This window comes from Morone saxatilis, unplaced genomic scaffold (assembly GCF_004916995.1).
Source record: "Morone saxatilis isolate NCDOM2014 unplaced genomic scaffold, NCSU_SB_2.0 Contig17, whole genome shotgun sequence".
Lineage (NCBI taxonomy): Eukaryota > Metazoa > Chordata > Actinopteri > Moronidae > Morone > Morone saxatilis.
The window spans coordinates 22,457,789-22,473,664 of NW_023339729.1; the positions used below are offsets into that span (position 1 = coordinate 22,457,789).

A 15,876-nucleotide genomic window follows, 5' to 3' on the forward strand; every position below is an offset into this window, starting at 1 on the left:
CCCGCCCCCCAAAAAATTAAATAATGAACCCTATTTATAACTATTTAGGAGCTCTCTTGTTACACCTTTTTTAATAGAGATTTGTTGGCACAGAAAGCAACACTGCTGCTTGTCTTTGAATTTCTTGTTGTCTGTTGCATCCCACTTCCCTCTCCTGTTGCGCGGCAGACAGATGGTGTGAGGGAGGTGACTCCTCAGAAAATGTTGGCCACCAGATTTCAGGGACAGAAGTTAAATGCTGTAGAGCAGCAATCTGTCACAAAATAATGATGTGTGATTAGCGTTCTACCATCATGGGTTTCTCAATGGCAGATGCAGATATTTAGAGCGCACAGATAAATGCAGATATCAAAACAAAGAAAAGTTGTATAATCCCATTATATTATGCATATTACAGTCTGATAAACATGGTTATCTTAGCCAGTAACATGGTAAGTTTGATAATTAATGAAATGGGCATTGGCCAATGTAGATTATCTCAGAATGTCAGGTAATCGGCTGACCGATTAATCTGTCTATCTATTAATCTATACGTGTGATTATCATATACATGCAGGTTTATATTTGTTATGGCTAAAAAAATGTAAATAAGGGTCTCTTGGCTATTTAAACTATGTATGAAGTTGGAGTACAAACAAATGTTTCCTTACTTAATTATAGAATATGCTGTAACAGTACAATTTACAGCATTGTAATCATCAATAATGCCAATAAACCATTATCCTCTAATGTCATGTTCAGTTAAGATTTTAAGGGCGTAAACATAACAGTTAAAAGCTACAAAGGTCAGCTTAGTTTCTGCTCTCTGGTATCCAGTATTGATCTGTTTCAGGAGATTATTGGTTAGTCTTAGTAACTGTTTTCACCAAGTTCAAACAACTATGTTTTGAACAGTATAATTGACTTTATGGCAGACTACCGGAAAATCTCTATTTTTCCTTGGTAGCAGTTTGGTGTCACATACGCCTGACATAACACTCTTTTACTTTCCAGAGTTCTCAAGCAAAGCAGCGAAAAGTATCTGTACAGAAAGCGGTTGAACAAGCTAAAGTGGGACGTCAAGATACAGTAAGAATATTTTTATATGCTTCTCCATCTTGTATGGGAAAATATATCTAACACAATTGATTAAATATAATGAATAATCCAAGTTAATTCATATTTACAGTCAAATAAACATCACAAAATGATCTCTGTGTGTGCAGAAGGAGAGAAGCTCCCTGCTGAAGGAGTTGAACGCTCTGAGAGAGGAGCGAACTCAGCTGCAGGCTGAGTTGGAGAAATACAGGGAATGTGACCCAGAAGTCGTTGAGGAGATGAGTGAGTACAGATTGCAACATGACCGGTTTTTCAAAAAGTCAGTTTTAAGTTTTAGCATCCCTCAAGTCCCTTATGATCATCGACCAGAGAAATCTGTGTCTCACATCACTGACAACATAGTTAAACAGTACAAGCAGTTAATTTGCCAATTTTCAGATTTGTATTCATAATTAGACTCATCAAAGAGAATAAGATGGAGCACTGGATTTTAACATCAGGTGGCTCGTCAAGGCAGATGGTGCTGGTCGCATCCAGTGAGGATCTCTCATTAAGAAGAGAGAGACAGAGGACAGAGTTGGACAACGTCCAAGAAACAAACCATTTGAGAGGCTTTTATATGACTCAAACTACCATGAATAAGTGGTTTCACACCAGATAATGAACACAAAATTGTGCATTACGAACTGGATTATTTGAGTGTTGTCTCCCAGAAATGGTCAAATATTAAGGAGACCTTAAACCAGTTGTCAGACATAAACATTTTTCACACTTTTTTTTAGCTGTTCAGCACATCAACCATTTAGCACAGAGATAGGTACATCAATATAAATGATACCAGGGAAAAAACTCCAATAAACAGTGCTGCAATGAACTTGGCCACCAATCAAAATCACCTACTTGTAGTGCTAAAAAAAACATAAGCAGCAACATGGAGAAACACACTTTACACCCTCAAATTCCCTCTTCACACATTTCACTGAACGCTATCTTGGATTTTCAGACAGCTCGAAATAAAGTGTGAATGCATCCAAATGCATTAAATAGATGTCGAGATGCTCTATCCAAATTCAGTGGTGACGAGGGACACCATGACCACATTCATATGTAGTTTAGCTGTATGAATGCAATTGCTCACCATACTACATTGAAGGAATACCTATTATACGAGTACAGTGTGTCCTAACACAGTTGAATACAGTTTGTCTGTCACACAGCTTGGACATTGTGTTCAGATGCAGATACTTGTCACAGGAGTCCCCGTCTATAATTGTACTGCTGAGAACAAACATGCATTTTGTCTGTTTGGCAGCAGAGTCACAGTTTCTCACAGTTAAAGTGTGAGCAAGGAAGTGAAAACTGATCACAAGTGGTCACTTGACACACTCTTATGTCAGTTTTAAACTGTCAGCTTGAACCACAAACTAAATGTCGATACAAGACATGACGTGTGAACAATGTTAACCCTCCTGTTGAAACAGAGGCGTCATTGTTCTGGTCTGTTCTCAAAACATGTATGTCAGTTTTAATTGTGGTCTACTTGAGACTTGTAACCTCTGACCACTCACCTTGAAGAGTTTTGGACTTCAAAGCTTTTAAAAGCAGAAGTCAAGGCCACTAGCCACTGATTTATGTACTAGCTGTTGCATGTCTCCACACAATTCCCATAGCTATTAGCAGTGTTACAGAAAATCCTCTACTGCCTTGTGTTAAGCTGACCTGTGGTAAAGGGGGTGTGTTACTTTATGCACACATGTGACATGTGTGTTGTCATAAAAATACCTGGTCTGTTTACCTGCACCTCCCAATGTTACACCAAGCATGCATTTAGTCTGCCCACAGTTCTGCTGTTATTTTCCACTCCCAACGTGACAATATTGTCTCGTCTACTGACAATCACATGGACAGGCAGGCAAATAATTGCTGAAGCATTTATTTTTAATCCAAATTAAACATTTTTGATTTGATTTTTGATTCAAAATGAGTTGAATAAAGTCAGTTTGGGGGCTTAGGTAGGTAACCAGTAAAGATACATGATAGAGCAATCTTCCAGTTAAAATAATTACATTCAGTAAAAGCCATAATGTCTATGAAGACTTAGCTGGATTTATTGTTTAGGATGAATTTCCAGTATATTGAGTATTTGGCACAGCACGTCTGTATAATCAAGGCCAAATTTCTCAAAGAATTTGGGCAATAAATGCTCTTAAATAGGATTTAAGTGTAAATCGAAAGTGAATTTTCACAGCAGAACTTAAGTAACCCAGAAAAAAAGAAAAAAGTGCTTGATATAAATTTTTTTTTATACTACAGCTGATACCACATAATGTACAGGCTAAATAGTCTCTACACTGTTTGGTAGATGTGTATGATGAAAAAAGTTTGTATTTTTAGCTTGGAACCAAAACAAGCTAAAATCCAAAATGTCTTTATAACGTTTTTATTTGGGTCCCAGGGAGGTAACTTTATGGTCACATTGTAAGACCCTCTGCAGAAACTCGGCCTCTGGTGCCTGCGATGAACTTATTGCCAAGCTTAATCATTGCAACAGCTGTTGTCTGCTTGAATCCAAACCCCAGGAAAGTTTTTTACAGCAATCCGAACAAAGTTTAATAGGGGGCTATCCCATTTAAAATACAGACAAACGTAATAAAACATTATGGTAGAATGCATTTAGGTTAAGGCGTTGTATTGTATGATCTTGTTTTAAAATGAAACAGCGATATTAGATGTTTATCTTTATTCCCGAGGGGTATATGTGGAATCCAGGGCCTTCATATCTATTAACTGACATCTATGTGAACTCTTGTGTTCACTCTGTGGAGTTGCTCTCTGACTTGTGGCAGTGATTTGTGTTGATCTGGTAAAAGGAGATACCCCAACTCTCATTGGTTGGTGGCTTTCTCTACTGAAAGTTGAGTTCATGGCAACGTTTCAGTCTCTCAACTACATATGTGTTCTTGCATGTGACAGTGAACATTACATAATGTGATAAAGATCATACATACATAATGCTCTCAGATTCAATAGATAAACCCAAGAGTTAGTGCGACAGAGAAAAGAGACGCTTTCTCTTACTTTGAAGAGAAACCTAATTTCCGTTTGCTTGCATATCTTATTGTATTCTCTTTTAAGTACACCACACACACACACACACACAGAGAGAGAGCTTAGTTACAGATAACCATCTCCCCTTAGTGAAACTTGAATTGTGCTTTAAGAGCTGCGTGCAGCTCTGCACAAGGTGAGTGACATGATGTTATGTGTACTGTTGAGGGGGTTTGTCTGAACTTGCAAAATAGGCTCAGACCTGTTACTGCATATGGGATTCATGCAGACGGGGTTCAGGGAGCATCTTTAGAACAAATATCTTTTGAGACCAGTGGAGAAATTTAACAGTACATTTTAACTCACCCAGGTTAATAAAAAACATTTTATTATACAGTTCAAATTAAAATAAAGAGGCATTGACATCAGTGCAGAGTCGTACACGGATCTAGTATTGCAAAGCTGCTTGCATAGAGCTCAGAGCCGGAACTGACCTGTTACCCACAATTATCTTCAAATCAAATCCAGACCCGACCCGTTAATATAAGACCTACCATCCAACCCGTGACCCGTGCTACACACACAGTCATATTTTTACTGGCGCAGTTATGTATTACATATTTACATAATTACATAATAATAATTAAGTGTAACATGTAGAAACATGAACTAAAATAATGATTAACCGTTTGGCTGAATCAGTCACCGACTGTTGTTACTCACTACGCTGCTACTGCTGCGTCCACACAACAAGCTGGGCACCAAGGTCAATTAAGCCCTGTGTGAGTTTGTTAAATCCATCTCCTTACACAGGTTTAAACTATGACGTTTTGGCATACGAACTTTACAACAGTTTTGGGGTCTGAGAGCCTCGTTATTGGAAAAATTTAGGTTAGCTGGCGCAGCACGTGTCCTCCTTCTGCCGCTGTACGTTTCCTCAGAGGATGTGAGAGCTTGCAGCTTTCATAATAAAATAAAATCCTGCCGGCTGATTAGGCTTGACAGTATTTAACTGGTTTAAATGTTAAAAAGCCTTTATAGTGATTTTCATTTCTGATTTCTCTGCATTTCATTTATTTTTACCCGACCTGGTGTAGGACTCTGCCTCAGTGGTCTCAGTCCTGATAATAGTTCTTTCATCACAGCCCCTTCTTCTCATATGGGATACTCTGGGAAAACGATTCCACACATTCTGTGTAGATAAGTAATGTGAGTGGATTGGGGTTTATTTGGCCCTTAGAAGCTGTATATCCCCACTTTATAACATTTGTAGTTTAAATTGTGATTTTTTTTTTTTCATTGTTTTAAAACATACATTTGAGCTCTAGTTAAGACACTGCAGCACTAAAATTATTGCACGTACATTTAAACCATTAATGGATTTTATGAACGGTATTTTGAATGATACAAAATAAGAAGAACATATTAATAATAAAAACAATTCATAATAATATTGACAGCATTTTGATTAAGATTGGATTTGTCAGGTCAAAATCTTTGACAATAGTTTCCACACCCATAGAAACCAGAGTTAAAAAGTTGCACATGAACTTCCACGTTGTATTTACAACCGCATTGAAGGGAAACCATTAAAGTACACAGATTTATTGATGGTTTCTGGAATTCTTGGAAGTTATATGTTTACCAAAGGCATCATTTATTGGTGGATGTGTACTGTATATTATCTTGTGCATGGTATTTATTTTGTTGTGTGAGTGTATATATTAATTTTATACGATTTGTTGTTTCATTCAGTGTTTAGGGTGTCCTTTTAACATCTGGTGGCCAGGGACAGCAGATTAGAACATTAATTATATAGGCCAACTCAGACTTATTATTTATTTATTTTTGTTATTTTTTTGGCCTTTTCTTGGCTTTATTGGATAGGACAGCTGTAGAGAGACAGAAAAGGTCGGTAGAGAGAGAGGGGATGACACCGCGGCAAAGAGGCGGCAGTCGGATTAACCAGGCCGCTGGAGGGCAAAACTCCGTTGTGGGGTCCAGCTGCTGTACGAGTAGGTAAACATGGGGCGCAACTTCCTGTAATCAAACCAAAAATCAAAGCTCAGTGGGCCTAACGGCTGCTGGTTTGTTCGGTGGTGGTTAAGATGTTTGCCTGCTTATGTACCCCTCAGTTGTGTTTCTTTTGGCATCCAAATTCTCATACATAATGTAAAATCACACCGTCTCTAGGTTCATGAGTTATTAAAAGTTATTCAATTCAGTCCCTCCCACTTGCAGCAGCTATTTATTTTTGTGGTTATTCACTTTGTTTCCACTGTGTCTTTATCAATAAATGCTGAAATGACCTGGAATGGTGTGTGTGAGAAAATTGCAGCTTTAGGCTCAAGCAGCGTATGCCCATATCGCTCTCCTGATTTTTCATGAAGGACAAATCATAGAGAAATCTGCCAAACCTGTCAAAATAGCTTATATTGGCTGGAGATGCTGCAGCCTAAGCACAGCAGCCAAATAAGTGTCAATAGTTGCTATGGATTCAACAAAAGGTTATTTTTAACTTCTGGTAAAAGGTAAAGCGATTATTCCAGGTGCCTAGCAACTTAATGATGTTACCTGCTGTTGTTTTCAGTTTTATGGATCACCGAATATGTCACTTAAAACATAAGAGCTATGCAGTTAGAGCACATTTTTTCAGCTTTATTTCAGGTTTCTAGATGACCCTTCCAGCTACAGCTGCAGAGGAGGTGTAGGCTGAACTGTCTTTAATAGTATATCACCACTTGTTCATACAGTATGCCTGTATTTATGTCCACGTTCCCAGTATATTTTCTGTCTTGTGTTCAGTGTTTGGTGACAGTTTTATGTTCTTTTAAATCACTACTAACAGTAGATTTGTTGCAGAAAACATTTTCTTCTTTCACGTTAAGCATGTATTAGTTTGGCCTATTTTACATACACACAGTATGTGAGTGGATTTGCAACACAAATGGAAAATTATGTTCTGTTTATCTCATCTGTAACATGACTCTTTTAAGTCTTTATACACATTTTAATTAAGTGTCACTCATCCTTTTACTGGTAGTCTTTTGAAATGGCTCCATTGGATGTTTAGTAGGTGTCTGTAATTACAGATCTGAGCTATTGATATGATATGATTCATTTTGTTTTGCAGGAAAATCAAATGTTGTAGCAAAAGAGGCCGTTTCCAGGTGGACAGGTGAGTCATTTTATCTGTTTAATACATGCATATGTAATAGGTCTGGACCCTGGAGTCAAGCTCAAACAATTAATTGATTAATCATTTAGGTGATCAATAGAAAACTGCAACTATGATGGCCATGTTCTAAGTCATTTGTCAAGCAAAAGTGTCAAAAATTTGATGGTTCCAGCTTCTCAAATGTGAGAATTTGCTAGATTCCTAGATTACAGTTTTCAGTCCAAAATATATGACATTTATGACAAAGAAAACCATCAAATCCTCACATGTGAAACCAAATTGACTAATTCATTAATAATCCTTGTCGCTCTAATCATTAGTTTCAGCCTTAATCTGCCTCAGAGAAAATTGCTTTTGACTATTCATTACAAAAATAACTCAATAATTACTGTGGACGGGGTTGTTCCATTGATTTAATTGATTTTAATGGTAACCAACCAGGCCTGTAGTGTTTTGACTCTTCAGGTCAACAAAGTCACGTTGTTGGTTTTAGTTGGCAAGTTTTAGCTTTACTTCCTTACAATTAAATTCATTTTAAGAAATGGTGAGTCATATCTGCCTCTTCCATGACTTGTACTTCCCACATCTGGGCTGGACACTAGGAATACGTATTAGGTAGTAATGAGCATAAAATTGTTTTCCCCCAGTACTATATACAGTTGTTGCCTTTAGAACAAGTACAATGCAATGTTTTATTACAAGATGTTATGTTTCCAGCTGTCCTGTTGCAACTAACAGCACTATTTCATCAGGTATTTCAATTGGCTGTCAGTACATTTAACAACCCTTCTTAGTGTTTTAAATTTTATTGCTGCAACTTCTTCTGTGACAGCAGGCCTTAGTTTAAAAAAACCAAAGAAACTGATGTTGTGTGGCTTTAACCTCGTCACACTGGGACACACCTACACATAAAGACTTACTTAACAAGCCCTGACACAGCTAATCTCAAGCACTTCAACTGCATATCGTCATATCAAAACTAGAGTAATTATCCTACAGGACTAATAGCGTGACTCAGTTTATTGACTCTAAGCACTTGATAAAACAGATGTTAATCTACAGGAATCTATTTGGTTTACTCTTTAAATGGATGACACATTCACAGTTTTCAGCTTGTATCGGGAATCACTTCTAAAAGGCACTTTCCCTGAAATCAGCCATACTAATTTTAGATTGTAAAATAAACTGCCATAGAGAGATCATAAATTATTTATTGATTACAGCTATGTTGAATATTATCTAGGCCACTTGTAGGCTCATAAGCAGATATGTGAATGAAGTGCACTCAGATAATTGTGCATTTGGTTATATACTTGTATATACTAATATATGTTTTGAAATGCTGCACTTGTATGACTTTTGTATACAAGAAGGTATTCTTACATTAGACTATCAAGGTAAAATAACATCATCATACATCATCCCATTCATCTCATTCATTAAATTATCTGCTTTGTTAACAAGTCAACACGGCATTAGAAGTTAATATGGGTGATTATATGCATTCATCATCAAGCATATGAAGCTCCTAAATTGGCAAATATTCCACCTCTTGATAGTTGAGGGAAGGTGCCAAGAATGCAAATAAAAAAATAATGAATAAATAAGTAAACAGAATTAAATACAGTTAAGCCTTAATTTGGGAACATTAGTTGTTTTCAATCACACACAGCTCTACCTGACTCACTCAGCAAGATTTGAATGCAAAATACTGGTTCACTTATGCAATCTGCATCACAAATTGGAGCTCTGGCAGAGAGCCCCCTCCCCCCCTTGTTAAGACCCACCAGATTCCCCCTAATTGCCCATTTTTTTTCCCCATGTGGGAGATGGTCTTTGGTGGGAAATGTTCTGTGTTCAGGAAGTAATAATCAAATCTGCCACAACCACACTGAGCAGGCGCTTCAGAGCGATGACACAGATGGTTTGTTCTTGGAGTCCAAGGATATTCTCATAATCCCAGACTGATTGTACTTTCTGTAATACTATATAACACCTGGGGACGGCAAGTGCATATGTGTACTTCAAACAAAGACTTTGACTTGTGTTTTCAGACAATATTTTCTCCATTAAGTCATGGACAAAGAAGAAGTTTTCCTTTGATGACGGCCGCATTAATAAAGCCTTTGGGATCCCTGAGGACTTTGACTACATGGACTGACGGCCAGCTTTTCTTCTCTAGTTCATTGTCGCAGTAAGAGGAAAAATAAGAGTTTAAGCTTCAGTTTTTAGGGCAGTAAACCAGGTCTCAGCAGTGCTAATTTATGTCTTTTGTGTTAGACCAGGATTCATATTTATGACCTGTAGTGGGCTTTGAATAAGGGCCGATACCAGCCAGATGGACTTTATCAGCGGGTATGTTGCTTCGGTGCAACCGGAGAAGAGAAGCACCAACCAGTCGTGGATGTGAGGGGTGAGGGGGTTCTGTGATAAACACAACCTTGCAGCCTGACTTTTGGGACACCTGTTTGCATGAAAACTGAGAACTCCAAGTTGATGATGGAAAGGAATCAACACTTAACACATCTGTGCAGCCAGTGATTTAATTTATATGGTTTAAACAGATGGTTTGGAATCAAATGCCTTTGCACTTTTTTCTTATGTTTGCCCTGTTTCACTTTTGCTGGGGGGAGGGAGGAGGGATGTTGTGGACTGGGTCTAATGGGAGAATTCGGTTACAGAGGATATGTTTAGGATATGTTATGTATACAAGTGCTGTAAATATTAGTAGATTTCAGTTTTGCAGAACCTCTTTTCTCGTGTTGCAAATAAAATGTCCGTCTGAGTTTTACAAGCCTTTTTCTGCTGTTGTATTCCTTACTAAACTCAGGGTGTAGTGTACAAATGTATTTACACAAGATCTCCTATCTCTTGTGTTTTCATTTCTTTAGAAATTGCGACTGGAACATTGCAAAAATCTATTAAAAAAGCTCAACTTTCTTTGCAGAGTTGCACACTGAACAAAAAAAGGAACACTGTTGTCATGACATGTCTAGAAGGACTATTACCGTGCCTATTTTCCTCCCTTTTTCTCTGTCAAACCAGATGCAAAACAGGTAGTTGTGTACTCTGCTTTTACTCAATTACCTATTTGCCATTGTGTCTGCGTTTGTTGATTTAAATTTCAAATGTGCTCCATGCTCATCTTGTCTTACTCATCAGTTAGGTTTTCTTTTTATTAGATAAATGATATGCAAACATATTGTTAGTTCTTTGTTGATTCTTTGAATGTAATTTTATTTTGATCTCTAAACCATTCTAGAGGAACATGTTAGTATTAAGAATCAGATTTTATGTGAAAGATAAGTATCCTTGTAAATATACTGTGGCTTACTGATTAAAAAGTGTTGGCGGTTTTCTGTTTGTACTGCTTCCTAACGCATATGTTCAGTTATTTTTACTGATGAGGATAACCTGCCACAAGACAATGTGCAGACACAAATTTCAGCGCTCTTACATGTTGTATATTTATTGTGGCAACCCTAAGCTCCTTATTAGAAGTGCTCTAGTGACTGTAGCAACACTGATCCTGCAAAAGAAAAATATTCTAAATGCCTAGCTGCAGTTTTGTTTGGTGGAACTGACACACCCACAGAAGGGTAACCTGAATCAATGTTCATGTGTGTACCTGCCCAACCTTTACTAACTATGATTCATGAGTTTGACATGCTGAATGTCAAAGTTCTCTGTGGAGGTTGTGCATAGTTTAACCTCACTGTCTCTAACTTGAAGACTGCTTTTACTTGAAGCCTCTTTGGTTAAACGTGTCTTGTCCTCAGAAGAGATCAACAACACAGTAAATATGCTGACTAACGACTTTAACTTAGTTTTGAATATTGTCCAAAACAAGAACATCAAGATTACGTGACACTAAACTGATGCTTACTTAGCTTTTATTACATATAAAGTGGGGTTAATACAGATTGTTACTAATTTAGCAGAAAATTAAAAGTAAAATACTAATCCAACAATGTAAGTAAAAGTCCTGTAGTTCACTCAAATAAAAGCATGCAAATATTCTTATTAAAATGTACTTTTAGTATAATAAAAGTATGCATAATGCCCCTTGGAGTGTTATACTATATAATATACTTGTGCATTAATGTTTAAGTAGCATTTCAATGTTGTAGTTGCTTGAGGTGGCGATAATTTGACCTATTTTTATACATTGTTGTAACAGTGCATCATAGTTTAAAAATCATATGGTCATATGTTTGTATGTAAACCCCAATAACTATAGCTGTCAAATAAATGTAGTGAAGTAAAAGTATAAAGTAGCATACAGTGAAAATACTCTTAAGTCAGTGGTTCCCAACATGGGGGTCCGGACCCCCATTAGGAGTCACCAAAGCTTCAAAGGTGGGGTCACAAGGCCTTCTTGATTTTAGATTCTTGTATCTCAGCATTTAGTTTACTTCTATGAAGAAAAGTAAATTGTCTAATAGAATAATTGCCAAGTGTCAGGAACAAGAAAACACTTATATGTCAAAAAAGGAAGCCTAATTATGATTGATCGATGATAAAAATAAAAATACATAATACAGAACAAACAATTATAATTGTATAAACAAAACTCTCCGCTAATACAGGAAATAATATAAAATCTGTCACTTGTTTTACAACAAAACTCCTCGCAGGTATTGTGTTCACTTATTTGAAATATAATATACAATAATATCCCATAAAATGATATCGTCATTATAAACAAGGGTTCAGACTAAATGAATGAAAAGTAACAGTACATCTATCTATTTGGCCCTCAAAGCAACAGAACACACCAGAGACAGAGTGCGTGCAATTTAAATGATCCCACCCCTGTAGGGCACAATAAACATGCATATTATTATGAATTGTGTTGTTTCTTTCACCTTGAGCAACAGACACGTAAACAGCCCCTTGTTGTAAGTGACACTGGCGTCTGTCCGCACTGTGCAGTGTGTATGAGGAGGCGGGGGAGGGACCGACTAAGAGGGCCGCTGCTGCTGCTGCTGCTCGGTGAGGGAAAGAAAGACCAACGCAGCGCAACACAAGGTAGGCTGCTAGCTGAGAGGGCAGCATGGCGGGGCTACAGGACTTCCAACAAGGCAGCCACTGTCACAGGAAAACGTGGATCAATATACTACTCGGAATACTACAATTACTTTTACCCTGCGTACAGCACGGAGGGGCACAGCTGCAAGGTTTGTCCGCACCTTTCATTTTTCCGGTGTAATGTAAAACGCGATTGTTAAATTAGCTGAAGACTTGACAGGAAGAAATAGGGTCGCAAGCTAAACCGTGCAGATTGTAGTGTAAAATCCAAAACGGGCAAAAAAATGTTAGGAATAAATCTACAAGTAGCTGCTTATTTTTATTTTATTTTTTAACCCACAGAAAACGGGTTTTGTAGCTAATGTTTTGTCAGCCTTGCTAGTCCATGCTAGCTCCCCCCCTTTCTAGTTGTGTTGGGTTAAACGAAAACGATAACTTGTTCAGGCAAGGAAGTAACATATTATCGGGACTTAAAAAAAGAGGAGGAGGAGGAGGAGGAAGGGGGGAGACTTTACGGCTTCTGTTGCCACTGTGATAAAGCTACAAAATGTCAAAGTGACCCCACACGGCTCAACAAGCCAGTGAGTGCTGCAGTTAGCAGGAGAGGATGTTTTCCAAGTTCGTTAGCCACCGAGCTAACCGTGCTGCTAATGGAGCAACACACACACACAGACACACACACACACAGACACACACACACACACACAGACACAGCCTTTGTCAGTCTGCCGAGGCGAAGTCATTTCCTCACTTGTCTGTGTGATTGTCATACCGCTCTTTAGTGTATTCATTTGTAATAACCAGTGATAGTAGTGGTAGGTGGGTTAGTTTTTGCAGGTTAAATGTGTCGACTGCTTCAATCGGGTGCATTTCAAATCGATTTTTTTTTTTTTTTTGCCCAATTTCCCACCCTAACATCTCACTGTTAATGTCATTTTTATTTTTTTTTGTTTGCTCCCACAAAGCTCTGAGTCAGATGTCAACCAGCGTGGTCGAAGTCTGGCAACCAGAGGATGCAGACCCATTAGTCCCACTTCAGGTAATCATTATAATGTTCTTTTTTCTTGGGTGTGTGTTTTTTTGGGTGTATGGAGGAGTATGTACACACACACACACACACACACACACACACACACAGCTTTTCAAATGCAGCCCAGATGCATGAGCACGTGTGTGGTTACTGCGTCCCCATTGTGTTTTGACTCCTACTTTGCAACTAGTTGAGTTGTGCATGTTCATGTGTTCATTTGTGAGGAGAAAATGCCAGCGAGCACACACGCCTTTTGCTGCAATACTACTGTGCACATTTTGTAGTTTTCTAGCTGGTATCAATAGTTAAAATACTGAAATGAAACCAGAGCGGGAGGCCACCTGCCATGTGGCTCCTCCTTATTTTCTTTTGTACATAATGTCCATTTTGGAGTTGAGTCTGTAGTACACACTGAGACCACGTTAGGAATGAGGCAGTCTCTTCATTCCTGCTATTTTGCAGTTATTTCCTTTTTCTGTTGTTTTTTATGTTATTTTGTTGTGCAGGATTTTTTATTTTATTTAAAAATAATAATAATTTGGAGGATCTGTGTTGCATTTTTCAAGCAGGCGTGTGTGTGATATTTGTGTAGTTATGAGGCAATAACTGCAGGAATGACAGGAGTTCAGTGTTTACTGATAACTTGTCATGAGGTCACCAGCTGACTGTCATGTTACCTGAGGGGGGTGTGGCACCTTCTGCAGCTCTCTGTCAACAGATTGTGTTGGTTGCCTTGAAAATAAGTTTTAAAAAAAAACAGTCTAAGTAACAACAATTCGACAACATTAAGTAAAAGTCTGTTTGTTTTTCAAGGAGGGGTGGTTTGCTTTTTGTAAAACCTGAGACATGTAGTAAATAAATAAAAACAGGTTTTTCCTTTCACAAAAATAAATGGTTGATTGATTTTGTTGCTGTGTTTGTTTAAAACACTTATTTTGCAATCTGCATGCTGCAGTTATTACCATTGACGTGCCCGGACCACAGATAACAGAGGAGGGAGTTGATGCAACTTCGAAGATAAATTCTTAGTTAAAATTTAGGATAGTTTAAAGAAGGGGGGGAGTGTGGCGGCTGTGTCAGTGTTTGGACGTGTTTTTTTCCACTCATCCCTAACTTGCGGACCAATTTGGCAGATGGCAGAATTGTTGCCATTGTTAGGTGTCGTGTTTAGATAGGCAGCGGTGAATGGAGGGACTGTCTCAGTTACATGGCCCATGTGAAATAGAGCATGACATGGTTGTCTTTCTTCTATATTGAAGTGCTGCTGGTGGGCAGCTGGTTAAGAAGCATACTGTGTGTTGCTTGCAGGCACGCTAAAGTGGTGAAGCAGGAGATGTAGTGTCATGTGCCATGATGCATAGTGCAAATCAAATCCGATGTACAAATGTAGGCTGCAGAGATCATAACCGAGCCGTTCGTGTGTGCGTAGACTTGTAATCGTTGCTTTCTTCGTCTAATGCCTCTTACTTGTTTTGTAAACATTGACTTGTGTTTTGTATTTAACTAGGGATCATATGTTTAGCTTGGCTGCTGTTCTAAATAGGTGGCTTACAGTCTCCCACTGAAGGTTTCCCTCTCTTTCATCTGCCTATTTAACAGACCCTTTTCAGTAAATGTTTAAGATCCCTCCATTCATCTTAAAATCCCTGCAACAAGAATCCAATTCATTTACAAATTGTGCTGCTCCGCTTTTGAATATTTCTTTTGTTTTTGGTGGCTCACCTGCTGAAACGAGCGGCAACAGAATGTGTCATTGTTGTGCTTAATCAGCTGGAAAATAAGTTTTGTCTCATTCATTTGAGCCATTAACTTGCTGGGCTTCAAAGGTGCTGGGGGCATTGTAGGATATAATATAGAATAAAACAAGGATGCATCAGTTGAAACATTTAAGCTGCAACCTGCAACTTTTTCCACATTCAGACAATGAATGTGCGATACTGATTAGAATCAGTATATTACATTTTATGTTGAAGTGTATATATATAATAACGTAAATCATCTTTTAAATTTACTTGAGAAACTGCAGAAACCATTGAAAGATAACACATATAGATAAAACTGTCTGTTTCTGGCTTATCCATTAAATGAAATACGCGATAAATCATGAGGTCTTATCGCACTGATCAAAAGATCCTTTTAAACATCCTGTAAATCCAATTTTGCTATAAACCAGTCCCGCTCTTGGCTGCAAAGACATTTAAAGGGTAGTTGCTCGCTGCCTCTGTAGAAACATATTATATAACATTTGCTAGTTGACAAATTCTAATAGTCTCACAGTATATACTGTCATATCTCTCTGCCTTTGTTCAGGTTACAGTAGAGACATTTGATGTCTTTTAAAGGCGTCATTGTAACAGTACGTTCCTTAAGGTGTGTGTTTTGCTCGTTGCTTAACTAGAGTAGTTTGCTGTAGAGAGATAATGATTCATGGCGGTGTCAAAGACAGTCATCATGAAGCCATAATGTATCCGTAAGGCCTCAGATTGTTCCTATGGAAACTGTATGTTCTGTGTTTGAAGAGACCAAAGCTTATCTCCATAGGCCATGCATG

At 38.0% G+C, this 15,876-nt stretch overlaps 2 protein-coding genes across 6 annotated transcripts in view; both read left to right on the plus strand.

Moving 5' to 3' along the window:
• The window catches only part of mnd1 (meiotic nuclear divisions 1 homolog (S. cerevisiae)), a 14,565-nt gene extending 4,344 nt beyond the window's left edge, over window positions 1–10,221 (plus strand). Inside the window, exons 5-8 of the mRNA XM_035660479.1 lie at window positions 994–1,068; window positions 1,206–1,320; window positions 7,220–7,264; window positions 9,319–10,221. Of these exons, the coding sequence (XP_035516372.1) occupies window positions 994–1,068; window positions 1,206–1,320; window positions 7,220–7,264; window positions 9,319–9,425 (342 nt within the window). The 3' untranslated portion in view covers window positions 9,426–10,221. The remainder of the gene's footprint in view (window positions 1–993; window positions 1,069–1,205; window positions 1,321–7,219; window positions 7,265–9,318) is intronic.
• A 2,021-nt stretch (window positions 10,222–12,242) lies between these two features.
• Window positions 12,243–15,876, plus strand: part of tmem131l (transmembrane 131 like) — a 29,953-nt gene continuing 26,319 nt past the window's right edge. For all 5 annotated transcript variants that reach the window (XM_035660185.1, XM_035660186.1, XM_035660188.1 and 2 more), the window contains exons 1-2: window positions 12,243–12,444; window positions 13,261–13,334. In XM_035660185.1, coding sequence (XP_035516078.1) covers window positions 12,321–12,444; window positions 13,261–13,334 — 198 coding nt within the window. In that variant the 5' untranslated portion in view covers window positions 12,243–12,320. The remainder of the gene's footprint in view (window positions 12,445–13,260; window positions 13,335–15,876) is intronic.